This window comes from Lipophrys pholis (assembly GCF_963383615.2).
Source record: "Lipophrys pholis genome assembly, chromosome: 8".
NCBI lineage: Eukaryota > Metazoa > Chordata > Actinopteri > Blenniiformes > Blenniidae > Lipophrys > Lipophrys pholis.
Window position 1 is genome coordinate 649,566 of NC_137630.1, and position 19,537 is coordinate 669,102.

The window sequence follows — 19,537 nt, forward strand, 5'->3', positions numbered from 1 at the left end:
ACAGTACGACTACAGTATAACTACAGATGGACTACAGTGGGACTACAGTAGAAGTACAGCCGGACTACAATAGGACTACATTGGACACTACAGTAGGACTACATTGGACACTACAGTAGAAGTACAGTAGGACTACATTGGACACTACAGTAGAACTACAGTAGGACTACAGTCAGACATGTGACTTGAGAGTTCCTCACCAGACTTCAGATGAGTAAGAGTTGTAGAGTCACTGGGTGTTTCTGGCTGTTTTCTGCAGCCCTGTCCAGATGTTTACTGGTTCCCTCTGTTCTCCGACCTGGCCTGTGACCACCTGGTGGAGGAAATGGAGCATCATGGGGAGTGGTCAGGAGGAGCCAATAGGGTAAAGTGCTTCATGGTGTGTGTGTGTGTGTGTGTGTGTGTGTGTGTGTGTGTGTGTGTGTGTGTGTGTGTGTGTGTGTGTGTGTGTGTGTGTGTGTGTGTGTGTGTGTGTGTGTGTGTGTGTGTGTGTGTGTGTGTGTGTGTGTGTGTGTGTGTGTGTGTGTGTGTGTGTGTGTGTGTGGATGGTCGGCATGTTGTCTTCTCCATGTCTCATCCATGTGTCCTCCCTGTGTCCTCCATGTCTTCTCCCTGTCTCCTTTCATGTCCTTCCCCATGTCTCCTCCATGTCCTCCATGTCTCCTCCCTTTCTCCACCATGTCTCCTCCATGTGTTCTGCATGTGTCCTCCATGTCTCCTCCATATCTCCTCCATGTGTTCTCCATGTCTCCTCCATGTCCTCCCCCATGTCTCCTTCTGACTCGAGCTGAGGTGGAGTTTCTCCTCTTGGTTGCAGGACACCAGGATCCAGGGCGGCTATGAAAACGTCCCAACCATCGACATCCACATGAATCAGATCAGTTTTGAGAAGGAATGGCAGAAGTTGTTGATGGAGTACATCGCCCCCATCACAGAGAAGATGTACCCAGGTTACTATACCCAGGTGAGCCCGCTCCACCCTTTCTGACCTCTGACCTCCGTCTGCGGTGGTCTTTGGACTGCGTACCTGCAAACTCCACACCGACCAGCCAAAACATTAAAAGCTGCAGGTCACAACGTCACCAAGTCACCAGGTCACCAAGTCACAACGTCACCAGGTCACCAAGTCACCAGGTCACCAAGTCACCAGGTCACAACGTCACCAGGTCACAACGTCACCAAGTCACCAGGTCACCAGGTCACAACGTCACAACGTCACCAAGTCACAAGGTCGCAACGTCACCAAGTCACAACGTCACCAGGTCACAACGTCACCAAGTCACCAGGTCACAACGTCACCAAGTCACAACGTCACCAAGTCACCAGGTCACAACGTCACCAAGTCACAACGTCGAGTCATGTCAAAAGACACACACACACGCACGCACGCACACGCACACACACGCACACACACGTTGCAGGGTCACAAGGTCACAAGGTCAGGACCTGTACTTTGTTGGACCTCTGATCGGCCCTGGCTCTGACCTTCAACCTCCAACTGATAATCAGAGTCACTACCAGTCGCTGGTCTTAATGTTCTGGCTGATCAGTGTTCACAAACTCTATTATCTCTCTCCTTCGCTCACTCCTTCACTCTCTCCTTCACTCACTCTCTCTGTCACTCAGTCCTTCACTCACTTTTTCACTCACTCTTTCAATTACTCATTCACACACTGTAGGGAGGTTTGCATTTTCTCTCTGTGCCTGTAAACTGGCTGCAGGAAGTGATGTCATGAGGGATCGGGATGTGATGTCATGAGGATGGAGATCAGGAAGTGATGTCATGAGGGATCGGGATGTGATGTCATGAGGATGAGATCAGGAAGTGATGTCATGAGGATGGAGATCAGGAAGTGATGTCAGGAGGGATCAGGAAGTGATGTCATGAGGATGAGATCAGGAAGTGATGTCAGGAGGGATCAGGAAGTGATGTCATGAGGATGGAGATCAGGAAGTGATGTCAGGAGGGATCAGGAAGTGATGTCATGAGGATGAGATCAGGAAGTGATGTCAGGAGGATGGAGATCAGGAAGTGATGTCATGAGGATGGAGATCAGGAAGTGATGTCAGGAGGGATCAGGAAGTGATGTCAGGAGGATGGAGATCAGGAAGTGATGTCAGGAGGATGGAGATCAGGAAGTGATGTCAGGAGGATGGAGATCAGGAAGTGATGTCAGGAGGATGGAGATCAGGGTCCAACCTGAACAAACCTTAAAATTCTGAACAATACAGGAAGTGGGACTGCAAACAGGAAGTGGGACTGCAAACAGGAAGTGGTCACAGATTGAAGCAGCAGCAGGGCCATACAGAGACACTTCAGACCCAGACACTGAGGACTGCAGTCTGCAGGAGGTCTTCTCTGGGTTCTGGGGTTAGGGGTCATGGTTCTGGGGTCTGTTGTGGTCTGATGACTCTGTGTCTTCAGGCTCAGTTCGAGCTGGCCTTCGTGGTTCGTTATAAACCCGACGAGCAGCCGTCACTGCGGCCGCATCACGACGCCTCCACCTTCACCATCAACATCGCCCTCAACCAGTTGGGCCTGGACTACCAGGTGAGAGTCAGGAGGGGGGCTGGACTACCAGGCCTGGGGGGGAGGGGGCCTTCAAAAGCAGTGGTTCAACTTCAGAGGCACAAACTAACTCCAAAACAAAGATGATTAAAGACGGAGGAGAGACGACGTGATTATTTGAGGGTTTTTTATGTTTATCATTTCATGTTGTTTTAGGAAGAAGATCAATGAAAGGTACTATAGGTACATCATCAGTAAACACAGAACTAATGCTGGTACTTTGTTTAGTGTGGTGGACAGACTGAGACAGACAGTCCCTCGCCATCAGGACCTCCTGAACTCTTCTCAGATGCATTTTGGAATGATGTCCCTCCTATTGCACCATCAAATGAGCCCGATCAGACTGAGTCAGTGGGTGGAGCTCAGGCATTCCGACTGGAACCCCTGAGCCTCCACCCAAAGCTGTTCTGTCTAATCTGGCAGATGTTCTCCTGTTAGACTGAGCAGCACTAACCCACATTGTTCTCCAGCTCAGACCCACAACATGCAGCCTCCACCCTCTCCACCCTCTCCACCCTCTGCACACAAAGTCTTTACATGTTTTACACTGTCCAGCTCCAGAGGTACTACACAGAGTACACAGAGTACACAGCTCTCTTCAGACGCTGTTTTTCCTAAAACTCTTCTGAAAGCTCTTTTAAAAAAGAGTAATCTGGATACTTGAGGAATCAGTAACTCCAGGCCCAGATCAAAGCTTTCTGAAGTCAGATTATTGAAAAGGAGCTTTTTACACAACTTCCTGCTTTTCTGGCTCAAAACAAGGAGCTGAATGTTTTCCAGTCTGGATTGGGGTCAGAGCACTGAGACACTGGGATTAAAGTGCTGGAGGACGTCTCCATGAGCAGGGACACGTCCTCTGTCTCACTTTGACTCTGACTGGATCTTAGTGCTGCTTTGGACACAGTTGGACACAACGTCCTGCTGGACCCACTGGAACAATGGTTGGACCTTCTGGCTCTGCACTCAGTGGCTTTAAATCCTCCTGGCAAGATGGCCGCCATTCTGTGTCAGCAGCTGATTGTGAACGTGAGCAAATCACTTGTGGGGTTCCTCAGGGCTCCATCCTGGGGCCCTTTAGTGAACATCTCCAGCTCCCACTGGCTCAGATCATGGAACATTACAACATCTCTTCTCAGAATGACCAGACCACACTCAGCTCTATATCTCAGAGTCAGTGAATGACCACGCCCCCTGATACCGGCGGAGGAAATGAAGGAGTGATGAGTCAGCACGTTTTACAACTCAACCCAGAGAAAACTCAGCTCATTGTTTTTGTCCCCAAAGAAGAAAGGTTAAAGGTCAGTGCTCATCTTGACTCCAGGTCACTCAGGACATCAGATCAGACAAAAATCTGGGTGGAGTTCTGGACTCCACCCTGAATACATTAAGACAAGAACCACATGAGCTTCCTACCGTCTGAACAATGTTGAAGAATCAAAGGATTTCTGAGAAACTTCTTCTGCTTTCATCTTCACTGGAACGGAGTGTTTACACATTACACCATCACACTGAGGGTGGAGCACATTACACCATCACACTGAGGGTGGAGCACATTACACCACCACACTGAGGGTGGAGCACATTACACTGAGGGAGGAGCACATTACACCACCACACTGAGGGTGGAGCTCATTACACCACCACACTGAGGGTGGAGCTCATTACACCACCACACAGAGGGTGGAGCTCCTCCCCCCTGCTCCACCCTCTCCACTGGCTGCCTGTGTATCAAAGGACTTCAGAATGGTCCTTCTGCTCTAGAAAGCTTTGAAGGGTCTCGGCCTAAATCATCTCAGATTGACTTGTAGAAGATCAAAGCTCCAGACCTCTGAGGTCATCAGGAAGAGGTTGACTCACTGTTCCTACAGTCAGAAGAAACAAGGTGAAGCAGCTTTTAGTTCCTACCTCCTCACCTGTGGAACAAATTACCTGAACACCTGAAGACTGCTGACACACTCACTTCTTTTAAATCAGGACTTAAAACATTCCTGGATACACAGGATGTAGAATAAACAATAGACTCTACTTATTAAACTAATCTTAATAAATCTCTTATCCTTTTATTATACTTTTCTTCATTATTTGTTTAATGTATTTTTTCATTTCTTCTAAAGCTTCAATGAATTTCTTTATTCTGTATTTCCTTCATTTCTCTGTGAATTGCCTTGTGTTGAATGCTGCTCTATCAATACATTTGCCTTGCCTTGCCTTGCAGTGACATACCAGATGTGACCACTAGACGTCAGTGTTTCACAGATGCTCCTGCACAACCGCTACAACTGGAGGTGTAACGTGTGAAATGTCTTCTTTCCAGGGGGGGGGCTGCAGTTTCCTCCGCTACAACTGCTCCATCAGGGCTCCTCGTAAAGGCTGGGCACTCATGCACCCGGGCCGCCTCACCCACTACCACGAGGGCCTGCCCACCACCGCGGGGGTCCGCTACATCGCCGTGTCCTTCGTGGATCCCTGAGTGGACGAGACTCCACCTCCTCCACCCTCCTCATCCTCCAGAAGACCAGACTCTTCCTCGTCCTCCTCCAGCAGACCAGACTCCTCCTCCTCCTCCTCTAGCAGACCAGACTCCTCCTCCTCCTCCTCTGGCAGACCAGACTCCTCCTCCTCCTCTAGCAGACCAGACTCCTCCCCCTCCAGGAGACCAGACTCCTCCTCCAGAAGACCAGACTCCTCCTCCTCCAGGAGACCAGACTCCTCCTCCCCCTCCAGGAGACCAGACTCCTCCTCCAGCAGACCAGACTCCTCCTCCTCCAGCAGACCAGACTCCTCCTCCTCCTCTAGCAGACCAGACTCCTCCTCCTCCTCCAGCAGACCAGACTCCTCCTCCAGGAGACCAGACTTCTCCTCCTCCTCCTCCTCCTCCTCCAGGAGACCAGACTCCTCCCCCTCCAGGAGACCAGACTCCTCCTCCTCTAGCAGACCAGACTCCTCCTCCTCCAGGAGACCAGACTCCTCCTCCTCCTCTAGCAGACCAGACTCCTCCCCCTCCAGGAGACCAGACTCCTCCCCCTCCAGCAGACCAGACTCCTCCTCCTCCAGCAGACCAGACTCCTCCTCCAGAAGACCAGACTCCTCCTCCTCCTCCTCTAGCAGACCAGACTCCTCCTCCTCCTCCTCTGGCAGACCAGACTCCTCCTCCTCCTCTAGCAGACCAGACTCCTCCCCCTCCAGGAGACCAGACTCCTCCTCCTCCAGGAGACCAGACTCCTCCTCCTCCTCTAGCAGACCAGACTCCTCCCCCTCCAGGAGACCAGACTCCTCCTCCAGCAGACCAGACTCCTCCTCCTCCAGCAGACCAGACTCCTCCTCCTCCAGGAGACCAGACTCCTCCTCCTCCTCTAGCAGACCAGACTCCTCCTCCTCCTCTAGCAGACAAGACTCCTCCTCCTCCTCCAGCAGACCAGACTCCTCCTCCAGGAGACCAGACTTCTCCTCCTCCTCCTCCTCTAGCAGACCAGACTCCTCCTCCTCCTCCTCCTCCTCCAGGAGACCAGACTCCTCCCCCTCCAGGAGACCAGACTCCTCCTCCTCTAGCAGACCAGACTCCTCCTCCTCCAGGAGACCAGACTCCTCCTCCTCCTCTAGCAGACCAGACTCCTCCCCCTCCAGGAGACCAGACTCCTCCCCCTCCAGCAGACCAGACTCCTCCTCCAGCAGACCAGACTCCTCCTCCTCCAGCAGACCAGACTCCTCCTCCAGAAGACCAGACTCCTCCTCCTCCAGGAGACCAGACTCCTCCTCCTCCTCTAGCAGACCAGACTCCTCCCCCTCCAGGAGACCAGACTCCTCCTCCTCCAGCAGACCAGACTCCTCCCCCTCCAGCAGACCAGACTCCTCCCCCTCCAGGAGACCAGACTCCTCCTCCTCTAGCAGACCAGACTCCTCCTCCTCCTCTAGCAGACCAGACTCCTCCTCCCCCTCCAGGAGACCAGACTCCTCCCCCTCCAGCAGACCAGACTCCTCCTCCTCCAGCAGACCAGACTCCTCCTCCTCCTCTAGCAGACCAGACTCCTCCTCCTCCTCCAGGAGACCAGACTTCTCCTCCTCCTCCTCCTCTAGCAGACCAGACTCCTCCTCCTCCTCTAGCAGACCAGACTCCTCCCCCTCCAGCAGACCAGACTCCTCCTCCTCCAGCAGACCAGACTCTCCCTCCAGCAGACCAGACTCCTCCTCCTCCAGGAGACCAGACTCCTCCTCCTCCTCCAGCAGACCAGACCCCTCCCCCTCCAGGAGACCAGACTCCTCCCCCTCCAGGAGACCAGACTCCTCCTCCTCTAGCAGACCAGACTCCTCCCCCTCCAGCAGACCAGACGCCTCCTCCTCCAGCAGACCAGACTCCTCCTCCTCCAGCAGACCAGACTCCTCCCCCTCCAGCAGACCAGACTCCTCCTCCTCCAGCAGACCAGACTCCTCCCCCTCCAGCAGACCAGGCTCCTCCTCCTCTAGCAGACCAGACTCCTCCTCCTCCTCTAGCAGACCAGACTCCTCCCCCTCCAGCAGACCAGACTCCTCCTCCTCCAGCAGACCAGACTCCTCCTCCTCCAGCAGACCAGACTCCTCCCCCTCCAGCAGACCAGACTCCTCCTCCTCCAGCAGACCAGACTCCTCCCCCTCCAGCAGACCAGACTCCTCCCCCTCCACTGCCTGCTTTATTTTCATTATAATCTCCACCCAGATAACCACAACCAGTTGCTCCACTGACTTTTCCCAACATTATTTATTTATTCTGGATTATTTGATTATGAAGCTTCGACTTGTTTCATTTGGAAGATTTCATATTGGAATCAGATCGTTTTGTACCAAACTCACCAAGTTTCTTTGTGTTGAGCTGAACATGATGGAAATAAACTGTGGATTTTCTCTGTGTGTGTGTGTGTGTGTTGCAGGAAGAACTGACGTCAGTCTGACTCTTGTTTTAGGCAGAACTCTGTTTTGGGTGTCCATCAGACCATAAGTGGTTGTAAAGCGTCTACTAAATACTACGTTGTGACAAGTAGAGTTTAACAGTAATAGATTTCCTTTTCTCTGACATTTGTGCCAATACGTCCTATATCCTTTGTTAGTTATATTTTTTCTTCTAAGGTAATAGCTTTTCATTGGTTTCCACCTGTACCTGGATCGGACTCACCTCACTACATGGACTTGTTTATACCCCCTGTAGTTTCACATTGCTCCCATCTCCACCCTAAACTGAGGTAGTTTCACATTGCTCCCATCTCCACCCTAAACTGAGGTAGTTTCACATTGCTCCCATCTCCACCCTAAACTGAGCCGCTGTAGACTGAACTATTAGCTCTTGTTTTTAATAGAACAGTTATTGGTTCTCTGCAGGACTCCTACAGCTCAGTCAGTCACGGGGTGATGGTCAATACTTATAAAATAAACATTTTCACAGTAAGATATTTTATTCTTCAATGAAAACATGGATATTTAGTTATTCAAAGGTGTGTTGACATTTTGGAAATGAAAAGTGAGCTCATAGGTCCATAGAGTTAAAACCACCTGTGGATTCATCAGAACATTCCTCCTTCAGCATTATGAACCAATCAGAGGCCACCTTTCATAAGGAATAATCAACATGGTATCACCTGACCACTCATGTTGCTCCTTACTGGCTGTAAAACTAAAAATTGACCGTCCAAATGACAGCTGGCTGCCTAAAAACCACCAACTCTACTTGAGTAGAGGACCTGCAGAACCAGAACCAGAACAGAGTCTTCAGAGCCTGGGACTTTATTCAAAACTCAAAGATAGTCAGGAGTTAAAACAATGGAAAATCAAAAAACGTCTAAAACTGATGAGTATTTACAGGGAGGACGAAGAGCAGGGAGGACGAGGAGCAGGGAGGACCAGGAGCAGGGAGGACCAGGAGCAGGGAGGACCAGGAGCAGGGAGGACCAGGAGCAGGGAGGACCAGGAGCAGCTTCACAAGCGGAAGCGGTCGGAGAAGTTCGGGGACTCGGGGACGGTGAGAGGAACTTCACTCTTCTTCACCGAAACCGGCTTGTAGTGTCGCACCGGCTGGGCCTTGTGGACCTGCAGACCGAAGACCAGATAGACCACATCAGACAACATAGACCAGACCACATGGGTGTAAAGGGGTTCCTAACTGGACCGGGTCCACTAATGTTCCATTAGCCCCGTTTCCACAGTGCCTCTTGGTGCCGGTGCCGGTCGGGTGGGAACTGGTTGTTGTGCGTTTCCACTGACTCAGAACCGTTAACCAGTACCATTGGTAACCATTTCTCGCTACCCCTCCACTTGGGGTACCAGGCGCGACGTGCCGGATATGAGGGGGAGGAGCTTCAACACTGCCGTCTGCTCATTGGTGCGTGACGATGGCTGTTCTCCCAGCAGGCAGCCATGTCACCATGTCCACGTATAATGGCGTCACATCCTGCGTGATTAAACAACCGTTCATAACCCCGCCTACATTTCAAACCGTTCCCCGTGTAATGGAAAGGCGGCACTGATATGGGTCTGGTTACTGATAGCCGACCCCACCCCACCCCACCCCCACTGTGGAAACGGGGCTGATTTTAGAACGATTCATCTTTTGACTGATTCTATTGATCAAGGAGCAAAACAAACTCAGGGTTTGATTCATGTTCAACACAATAAAACATTACTACTGGACAGTCATGACTAAATAAAAAGTACAGATTACCTCACTTTCATTACTAATCATATACTTATGTTCAGTGGAGTATTGCTCCTGGAGAAAGTCTTTAAAATCAGCCCACAAAAGCCCGTTTTCACCAACCCACTAGTGAAAATCCATCCGTAACATTGTCAGATAATCTCAGTATAAGTTAGAGTAGGCCTGGTCGATAAACTCAACATATATATTTATATATAATACCAAATATACTGAAATGGGCAAAATGAGCGTGAAGACAGGTCCCAGAGTGGGGAAATTCTAAAGCCCCGATTCGTGCTGTGCACCCCCCCAGGGTGTGGACGGTAAAGAAGATGAAGTAATGGCCCCCCTCTCCCCCCACTGCGGTCGGAGCGGCGCCATACATCTATAGAACCAGAGTTATAAGGTGGTTTATGAGCAGGAGTCTACTACTAAATCTCTATGTAGTCTTCTTCTGCGTTTTTGGTATGCTTGGCGTCACAGCGCCCCTAAAGGCCTGACATGTGTACTACATGCCCTGAAGTTTACAAGAGATGCAACTTGTTTCTCTCGTTCTAGAGAACCGGATTACTTCACAACTTGACTGTGATCATTGTCCACTAAGCGCTGTGTAATATCTATATTTAGAATTTGTCCATAAGAGATTGTATTTTTAATACTTTGTGTTTGCAGGAAATGCAAGTTATTCTATAATTTTAAATGTATTCAGTCGTTCTCATTTAAAGTAATTTGTGCTTATCGGCTCTATAATAAATCTTAACAACTAAAAGTACTTCATTAGTATTTTATTTTCAGACAGTGTAGTTTTACAGTCCTTTAAAGTGGCAGTAAATAGGTCCAGGGGAGTCATACTATCATATAACTGCCACGTGTAGTGGTCAAACATTTGGTGGGCAGTGGAGGAGTTATTATGGTTATAGAGGTGAACTGCTCAATATATCCTCATATTGATTTGAGGCATATCGCCCAGCCCTACTTTAGAGGTCGGCAAAACCCGTCCTCTTCCTCTGATTGGCTCATCAGCCGTCATGCTGCAGGTAAACAGACATTAACTAATCAGATTAGAGGAGGCTGCCAGTACTAGCCAGTCAGAGGCGATTAGAGCGGGTCCCTGAGAAGCTTGTCCAATCAGGAGCAGCAGTTACCGCTACATGCTAAGGAGTTTCATGGCTCACACCGTAGTGAGGCTACATGCTACATGCTAAGGAGTTTCATGGCTCACACCGTAGTGAGGCTACATGCTACATGCTAAGGAGTTTCATGGCTCACACCGTAGTGAGGCTACATGCTACATGCTAAGGAGTTTCATGGCTCACACCGTAGTGAGGCTACATGCTACATGCTAAGGAGTTTCATGGCTCACACCGTAGTGAGGCTACATGCTACATGCTAAGGAGTTTCATGGCTCACACCGTAGCGAGGCTACATGCTAAGGAGTTTCATGGCTCACACCGTAGCGAGGCTACATGCTAAGGAGTTTCATGGCTCACACCGTAGCGAGGCTACATGCTAAGGAGTTTCATGGCTCACACCGTAGCGAGGCTACATGCTACATGCTAAGGAGTTTCATGGCTCACACCGTAGCGAGGCTACATGCTACATGCTAAGGAGTTTCATGGCTCACACCGTAGCGAGGCTACTTAAATACCTTTTCCAGGTATTAAATGCAGATTTTTTATATTCCATCTTGTTCAGAACCAAGACCCCCCGATGAACCCTGACAAGCAATCCTGGGACCTGACCTGTTCCTGCCGCAGCCTGCAGACCTCCTCCTGCTCCCTCTGCTCCTGCCGCTGCCTCCAAGCCGCCTCACCACGGGCCTTCTGGGCCTCCCGCGCACTGGCCAGCTGGTCCAGCTCCTCCCAGTCCCTGGCCCGCTGCTCGGTGGCCAGCTGGAAGCTCTGGACCTCTGTGAGGGGAGAGACGGGTTTATCTGGGACCAGGACCGGTGTCAGTAGACCCCCGGTTGGTTTACACTGCAGTGCTGTGTGTCTCACCTAGTGCACGTCGCTCCTCCTTCCTGGGTCTGAACGGTTCCTTGTGAACCACCGTGTTGGGTCTGGCTTTGAAGATGGCGGCTTCCTGCTGAAGCTTCTGCTCTTCTTTCACCTGAAACATAGGAAGTCCGCTTCACCACGGTTCTGAACCTCCCAGAGGTTGTAAAGCAGGAGTGTCCAACCCTGTTCCTCCAGGGTCCCTGTCCTGCAGGTTTAGCTCTCTCCCAGTTCCAGCGCACCTGATTCCAATGAGGGGCTCCTTATTGGGCTTTTTCACAACCTTGGTGATGACATCATTAGATCCAGGTATGCTGAAGCAGGGAGAGAGCACTAACGTGCAGGACAGGGGTCCTCCAGGACCGGAGCTTGAAACCCCTGCTTTAGAGTGTGTGAGCCACGGTCGGTACCATGTGCTCCCAGCGGCTGGTCTTCACGGCACCGCGGTGGTCCAGCAGCAGTCTGAAGGGCTCTGGTCTGGTAGGCTCCACCCTCCTCTTCTCAGGAAGCTGCACGGTGTCGAAGTCCGGCAGCGGCTGAGCCTTGAACTGGACCACCTGGACCAGAACAGGGAGGTTAGCCCCGCCTCCTCACATCAACCAGCAGACCATCAACAAACAGAGCCCACCTCCTCCTCCTGCTGCTGCTGCTGCTCCTTCTGCCGCTGCTCCTTCAGCGCCAGGCGCTCCCGCTCCCTCTGCTCGAAGGAGAAGGGACAGACCTGGACCGGGACATTCTCCGGGAGGCGGGGCTGGAAGGGCACGCCGCCGTGCGCTAGTGGCCGTGTCTTCACGGGAGAGGGCTGCTTCACCTGGAAAGTTTCCTGTCCCTTAGCTCCTCATCACAGCACAGCTTTCAGATGTCACAGTGACGAGCACTCCGGAACGCCGCCCTACGGCTGAAGGCCGCCCTACGGCTGAAGGCCGCCCTACGGCGCCACGCGGCTGAAGGCCGCCCTACGCCGCCACGTGGCTGAAGGCCGCCCTACGGCGCCACGCGGCTGAAGGCAGCCGCCCTATGCTGCCCTGCAGCGGCTCTGCATGAGCTGAACTGTGTTGAATGAAGCAGCAGGAGAGTCTTACCTCCACGGTGCGCTCCAATCGAACCCTCTTCTTCAGGGCGAAAGCTGGAGACTCTGGTACAGTGGGAGGAAGAGTCTTCTTCTCTGGAACGCCCTGAGGAGGAACCAGGCTTTACTCCCTGTACCCCACCCTCAAGTCCACCACTGGACTGCTCACACTAACATTTGATTCATAGAAGTAAACTTATTAGAACGTGGCACTGCTGTAATGGAGCAGGAACATTGTGGACTCATTGATCCACATAATCAATACAGCCAAGCTGCATTCTTCATCTATTCGCAAGCAAACCATGGCGCTGGTTCTGACCCCCTGTCGCACTGCAGCTTCCTCTGGCCAGAGTACAGAGATTCTGACTGGCGGATGTTCGGAGCGCGTTGACTGGACGTAGGAACTGTCAATCATGACCATAGCGATAGCGATAGCGATAGCTCAGCAGTCCTCAGCTCACACTAAATGCCACGTCCTCCACCAAGTTTATTTCTATGAATGTTTCCATGAGAAGTGACGAAAATCTGTCAGAAAAGGTTTTGTACGCAAACATTTATAGACGAGGCCCCTGGTCGTCTTCCTGGCCTCCCTCCTCCAGGACCACACAATCTCACCTGGACTGCCTCCAGGACCACCTTCGGCAGTGGTCTGGCTCTGAAGTTGTAGGCTCCCTGTCCTTGGAGGGGTTTCTTGGTGCTCTGCCTCTCCTGCAGCCTTCGTTCAATCTCCAGCTCGAAGCTCTCCGGCACGGTGGGCTCCTTCACCGCCGGTTTCTTCAGGGGCTCCACCCCCTCCAGGATCTTCCTGTTGAGCTCCACAGCCTTGAATTTAAACCTGTGATCAATACAACAGGGCTGCTGATCACTTCCAATTGAATATCAGTGGTTTGTTGAAAGTGGCGCTGCACCTTCACACACACCGACAGCCTGAATCTGTTAAACCTGAGTCCAGTTTCTGGTTCTGGACATGAAGGATGAATCCTGCTACTCAGCAGAAATATTTATCTTTGCTCACAATCAATCTGTTGTGCTTGATCTGACCCGATCTGAAGAAGGGCATTGCTCAAAGGAACTACAATAAGGAGTGGGAGAAGTCAAAGCTTCAGTGGGGATTAAAGTGGACCAAGGAAATCTGTGTTCCTTGACCGTGCAGTGGTTTGGAGCTCAGATCCACTCTGAGGGTGAATAAACATCATTGATGGTAGGTACGAAACGTGAGTATTGAGTGTGAGGGACTCACTTCCGCAGTTTCTCCACCTCCTCGGCCTCCTGTTCGGCGCTGCTCTTCACTACAGGATGGCGGCTCCTCTGGAGGGTCATCAGGTGTGGAGACTGAGGCTGGGTGAGCGTCAGGTGCTCTCCTCTCTCTGGGGAGGGGCCTGAATAAGCCAGATAGAAACGTCTGGTTAATTCACCGAGTGGGAGCGGTGCAGACGAGCCGAAGGCCGGAGCTGCCCACCTCTCTCCTGAGCGTGGCGACTGGGCAGGTGGTAGCGAGGAGGAGTCCTCCTCTCGTACTGCTGGATCTGCTGGGCCATGGACATGAAGGCGGCCGGCTCCTCCACCTTCTGCTTGGCGCCGGACAGCTTGAAGGGTTTGGGCACGGTGGCGCCTCTCCTGGCCTTCGCCTGCAAACACAATGTTCAGATTTGTGAAGCTTCTCTAAAACTAAACTATTCAGAGAAGAGCAAACATCAGACAGCCAAGTCAAACATGTCTTCCCTTAAATAACTGTCCTAAAGCTGCTCGCTGAGAAGAATCCTCTTCTCCTGATCAGACTCGGAACAACAGCCCTGGTTGAGTCTTTCTCCTTGTTGGTTTCCCTCCAATGGCCTGATTCATCAGTATAATCACTAAACAGTGCACTGCTGCACAGCCCGTCACTCCTCGTGTCCAGGGGAAACCATCCATCCATTTTCTCTGGTTTATCCGTTTCCAGGTTGCGGGGGAGGCAGTCTGAGCATGTCCAGGGGCCCCTCCTTTATATATGGGGGGTCATTTGCACCTGATGCTGCCTTCACCTCTCTGCCACAGCGTTGAAGCACTAAAGGCCTCTGCATATCCAAAAGAAGAAACCTCACATGCCGGACATTCATTCATATATACACACACGTGTATATGAGGTTTTAAATCAGTACGTTTCTTCCATAACATATTTGGTGTTTGGTTCATTCACTATCAACTGGTCCTACAATTCATCACCGCCAGTTGCCCTGAAAAAGTAATCAGATTACTGATTACCCCCATCGTCTCAAAATGAAAATAAAAACTCTGCTGATTCCTGCCTCCTGCTCCATGTTTATTCATATTTAACCTTCGACCTTCATATGACTCAGTTTAATTATTAACTTTATTATTATTACTGGTATTTATTTACCTGGAAATGTAGTTGGATTATTTATCTATTTATTATTATATTATTTGATTTATTGCTCTGCCTGCTCTAAGTGACCTTTTATTTATTTTATTATACATTTGTTTGAAAAAGACATTCATTTGTCACGACTCATATTTACAGGTAATCATTTTCCCTACTTCCACTACACACATTTTACTGCACAGAAACATAAACAATATGAACAATTGAACCAAGGGTGATTTCACTTTAAGATTTTCTTCAGAGGAAAAGGGTCCACAAACGAAGAGAAGGGAGGAGGGACCAGAAAGACAAAAGGAGACGGAGGATGGTTTCATGAAACTTTGAAGGGCTCATACAGAGCCTGCGTTACTTGCGGTTATGTATTTAATCCATATTCGGTCAAATGTGTCTTTTTGAATTCTCATATAATAGGTTAAGTATTCCATTTTAAATATTTCCAGAATAATTCCATGCCAATCTTCCAGTGTAGGTGGGCTGGGATTCAGCTCTTTCTCCTGGCTGCCCGGGGGCCAGCAGCAGCTGAGCCCTCCTCTGCTTCACACAAGGAAGATGGCCCAAGTACTGCTTTTCGAAGTTCTGGGGTATTTGGCTCTGGAATACTGTATTTATTGTTCTCCTAATCCCACTCCAGTAATTATTCAGTTTGGAACCGTCCCAGAATGTGTGGAAGTGGTTCGCCTCTGTTGCACTGAATTAGTTTCCCTATATTTCTCTTGATTTGGCGTTTTAAAGAATCCCATCATTCTTCCAGCGGTCTTCTCTCCAGACGTGGAGCTGGTCGATTACAGACGTCTCCACAAGTTTCTTCTGAGAGCCTCATTTCTCCTATATATACACAGCGTGTTATCATTTTCTGCATAGAAAAAGGCATTGTCCAGTTTAGAAGCGGCTTTGTTCATAGTTTAGTTGAAGGCTGATTTGATGATTTGAAGGAATTCAGAGTCTGCAGTAGATCGGATTACTGTTTAACTACGTCATCATTTCAATCAGGAATCTGAAAAAATCTCTGCTCAAGGCCAATTATGTCCTGCAGGATCTGAAAACTTTGTAGATCGCCTTATTCATAAAGGAGAAGTAGGTTGGGAGTTCTTTCTCTATCCACGATACAAATCTCTCATCTCCTCTGTTGGGGAGCAATTCTGGGTCATGGGCGCACCGTCAGGAAGGTTTGAGCATTTTATGGATATTACTCTTCTTCACCGCCTTCTGCCATATTTATAACATGATTAATCCAGGCTTTTTTAGATTTTCCAGTTGTGTCACTAGTACTCTATCCTCTATCGTGGCTATAGTCCTTGTTACAGCAGTGCCATAAAGGGATAAGCTGTGAGGCAGAGGAGTGCCATGCCCCCTTTTTCCTTTCAGCTGTAAAATGTTAAATCCAATTCTTGCTTTCTTTCCCTGCCATATGAAACGGGAAAATCCACTTGTCCCAATCTCTGAATTGATTGTCACCTACTTCTATTGGGAGAGTCCGGAAAGCGTATAATAGAAGGGAGAATATTCACTTTGACTGTCTGGGATAAGATGCCCCCTGTGCACATCGGCTTTTATTCTTGAAGATATTGGTCCATAATGTTCTTCTGCTCATTTAGAAAGATCTTTTGTCAGTTGTATTCCTGAGTATCTTAGTGACACGGCTTCCCATTTGAGCTTGTCCTCTAGTATGGTTTTGGGGGGGGTTGAGCTTTTAGCCTGATAGTTTACCAGAATAAGCGAGTAACTTCATCAGTCCTGTAAACGATTTCTCAGGCTCCCCCAGAAAGATCAAAACGTCATCCACGAATACCGCCACCTTCTGCCCAGTCCCTGCCACCGTTACACCCTTAATATCCTCATTGCTCCTGATTCATTGGCCCCAGGGCTCGATAAATAAAACAAACAGCAGGGGGGAATGGGGCAGCCCTCTCCACAACACAAGAATCAGACAGAGCCCCATTAATCTTTATTCTGGCTGGAGGTTTGTCATAAAGGGTCTGTATTACTCGAATAAAATGTTCCTGCCAACACTGTATACAGAAATAACCACATAACCGAGTCAAAGGCTTTCTCTGAGTCTAGTCCATCTACCATTGATTCAGTCTGGTCTTCAGTCATCTGTCCTGATACCTGTAATGCTCTTCTTATGTTGTCCAAGGTTTTTCTTTGTTGGATGAATCCTGTCTGGTCCAAGTTAATAAGCTGAGGCAAGAGTTTCTCAAGTCTACGAGCTAAGATGGATGTAAACTATTTAGAATCCAAATGAAGAAGACCGATAGGTCGGTAGTTACCACATTCCTCTTTGTCTTCCTTAAAGGAGACATATCATGCTTTTAAATCCTTCCTTTTTACATATAAATCATACAGTTGTGGTCTATACAACACGAAACTGCAATGCTTGGGTCTGAATTCCTCATTATTAGAGCTCCACAGGCCCCTTTTCTACCCCTTTTCTGATGTGCTTCTGAGAGCAACTGGTTTTGGGGCGGTCTCTTCATACCCCGCCTCCTCTCCAGGTTGCAGAGGTGACACTCGGTTCAACTCCACCCTGTTCGGCCATCTTTGTAGTTTGATAGAACAGATACAATTATCTAGCGGCGCAGAAACTTTATATTCACACATTATTTACAAAATGTCAACAAGGGAAGATTTGTCCATCCAGCCATACATGTTGGAGCCAGAGTCGGACCCGGCGGAGCCAGATGAAAATGACCATGATGCACCTACAGAACAACGTCTTCATATGGATGTAACGCAATGGTGTGTTACTATATTTACACTAACTTCTCCATCCATGCCCACTACTACAATACTGCCTGTATTACAACGACTATTTAACACAGAAGTTACATTCTAATCTAAAACGAGCACACAGCGCTAACATATGAAGACGGTGCAACTGCTAATGCTAACAAAACAATGACAGGGACGTCTTATCATCACACTTTTTAGCGTTATATACAGCTTACCGAAGTGCTCTGTTCGTCGTCTCCATAGATAGAAGGAACTGACCGCTCAATCAGACCAAGTCTTTCGGCAAATCCTTCTTTATACTGGCGGAGGTTGCTGAAGCAGTCGTCCTTAAAGTGATTCGCGCACACAAAAATGACCTTACCCACAGATGTGGGTACATTTCTGTGAAAAATAAAACTCAACCAGGCACTTGGAAAAGGTTCTGATGCTGGGAGACGGTGTAACGAAGCTTGTGGGTTACTACATCCAACAACCGAACATTTCCACTTATCCTCTCGTAACTTCGGTTGGACTACAAAATCGCAGCGAGAAACAAAAATGGCGGATTGCTCGAAATGTCGATGTCCTAATTTGGCAGTTCCGCTGAGAATACTGTGACGTCATTGTTCAAAAAACGTAATAGAGAATAGAAAAATCGAAACCGATCGCAAAATATGACCAAAACAGAATATAAAGATATCAACGGAGCACCTGAAGAGAGTACTTTGAACTTTTCTGTACTTCTAAACACTCTAAATATACAACAACATGCATTTAAGGGCTAAAAAAGTGGATTTAGCAGGATATGTCCCCTTTAAGGAAGACTGAAATAACTGCCTCCCTCCAGGAGGGTGGAGTTTGTCCTTTCTGGAGAATCCAGTTGGATGTATTGAGCAGTAGAGGTGAATACTTGGTGGTAAAACCATCGGAACCCGGGTACTTCCCTGCTTTTAGTTTAGAAATAGCCAATTCCACCAAACAAAAACCGGTATCAGTCAAGGGTTTGTGAGTGTAGACAGGTTTAGGGAGACTAGAAGGAAGACCATCTGCTTCTCATTAGAGGCTTGAGGTTGGGAGTAGAACTCTGGTAGAATATTTCAAAGCTCTTTTGCTCTGAAATTTGTTTTCCCAAACATTGGTTTTTGGATTCTTATGGTTTGTGTAGCTTGTCTGCTAAAACATTTGCAGATTTGCCTCCTGCCTCACAGGAAGGTGATTTCTCTCTGGGTGTCTAGAGTATGCATCACTGATTTCACTCTGCTTTGTTTTGTTTCTATTTTTAGTGCAGGGTTTGATTTGTTACCGTCTTTCCCCTGCAGGTCTGCCAGTCTTTGTCCCTTCACTTTCTTCATGTATGAGGGTAAGGATAGAATTTTCCCTCCCATTACTGAGCTGGCCGTGGGACATGAACCCTCTACCCTGAGACCCCCATGCTCTACCTACTGAGCTGGCCGGGGGACATGAACCCTCTACCCTGAGACCCCCATGCTCTACCTACTGAGCTGGCCCGGGGGACATGAACCCTCTACCCTGAGACCCCCATGCTCTACCTACTGAGCTGGCCGGGGGACATGAACCCTCTACCCTGAGACCCCCATGCTCTACCTACTGAGCTGGCCGGGGGACATGAACCCTCTACCCTGAGACCCCCATGCTCTACCTACTGAGCTGGCCGGGGGACATGAACCCTCTACCCTGAGACCCCCATGCTCTACCTACTGAGCTGGCCGGGGGACATGAACCCTCTACCCTGAGACCCCCATGCTCTACCTACTGAGCTGGCCGGGGGACATGAACCCTCTACCCTGAGACCCCCATGCTCTACCTACTGAGCTGGCCGGGGGACATGAACCCTCTACCCTGAGACCCCCATGCTCTACCTACTGAGCTGGCCGGGGGACATGAACCCTCTACCCTGAGACAGTCTCATGCTCTACCTACTGAGCTGGCCCGGGGGACATGAACCCTCTACCCTGAGACCCTCATGCTCTACCTACTGAGCTGGCCGGGGGACATGAACCCTCTACCCTGAGACAGTCTCATGCTCTACCTACTGAGCTGGAATTCACCATCAAATCAAATAGTTTTCTGTAGAACTTCCAATCGCTTCCTGGTGGGGCGTAAACATTCACAAACGTTACTTATTCCCTCTATTAAT

The 19,537-nt window shown here is 49.6% G+C and overlaps 2 protein-coding genes across 4 annotated transcripts in view; one reads left to right on the forward strand and one right to left on the reverse strand.

Moving 5' to 3' along the window:
- plod1a (procollagen-lysine, 2-oxoglutarate 5-dioxygenase 1a) overlaps positions 1–5,172 on the forward strand; it is a 32,764-nt gene extending 27,592 nt beyond the window's left edge. The window contains exons 16-19 of one of the 2 annotated variants that reach the window (XM_080468893.1): positions 260–364; positions 818–964; positions 2,426–2,551; positions 4,884–5,172. In XM_080468893.1, the coding sequence (XP_080325019.1) occupies positions 260–364; positions 818–964; positions 2,426–2,551; positions 4,884–5,039 (534 nt within the window). In that variant the 3' untranslated portion in view covers positions 5,040–5,172. The remainder of the gene's footprint in view (positions 1–259; positions 365–817; positions 965–2,425; positions 2,552–4,883) is intronic. The other variant, XM_080468894.1, reaches the window with a different exon arrangement.
- Positions 5,173–7,974: 2,802 nt separating this feature from the next.
- Positions 7,975–19,537, reverse strand: part of tpx2 (TPX2 microtubule nucleation factor) — a 475,192-nt gene continuing 463,629 nt past the window's right edge. For both annotated transcript variants that reach the window (XM_080468896.1, XM_080468897.1), the window contains 9 exons: positions 13,747–13,915; positions 13,528–13,666; positions 12,903–13,122; positions 12,301–12,393; positions 11,847–12,029; positions 11,629–11,775; positions 11,222–11,333; positions 10,967–11,133; positions 7,975–8,620 (listed from right to left, as the gene is read on the reverse strand). In XM_080468896.1, coding sequence (XP_080325022.1) covers positions 8,510–8,620; positions 10,967–11,133; positions 11,222–11,333; positions 11,629–11,775; positions 11,847–12,029; positions 12,301–12,393; positions 12,903–13,122; positions 13,528–13,666; positions 13,747–13,915 — 1,341 coding nt within the window. In that variant the 3' untranslated portion in view covers positions 7,975–8,509. The remainder of the gene's footprint in view (positions 8,621–10,966; positions 11,134–11,221; positions 11,334–11,628; positions 11,776–11,846; positions 12,030–12,300; positions 12,394–12,902; positions 13,123–13,527; positions 13,667–13,746; positions 13,916–19,537) is intronic.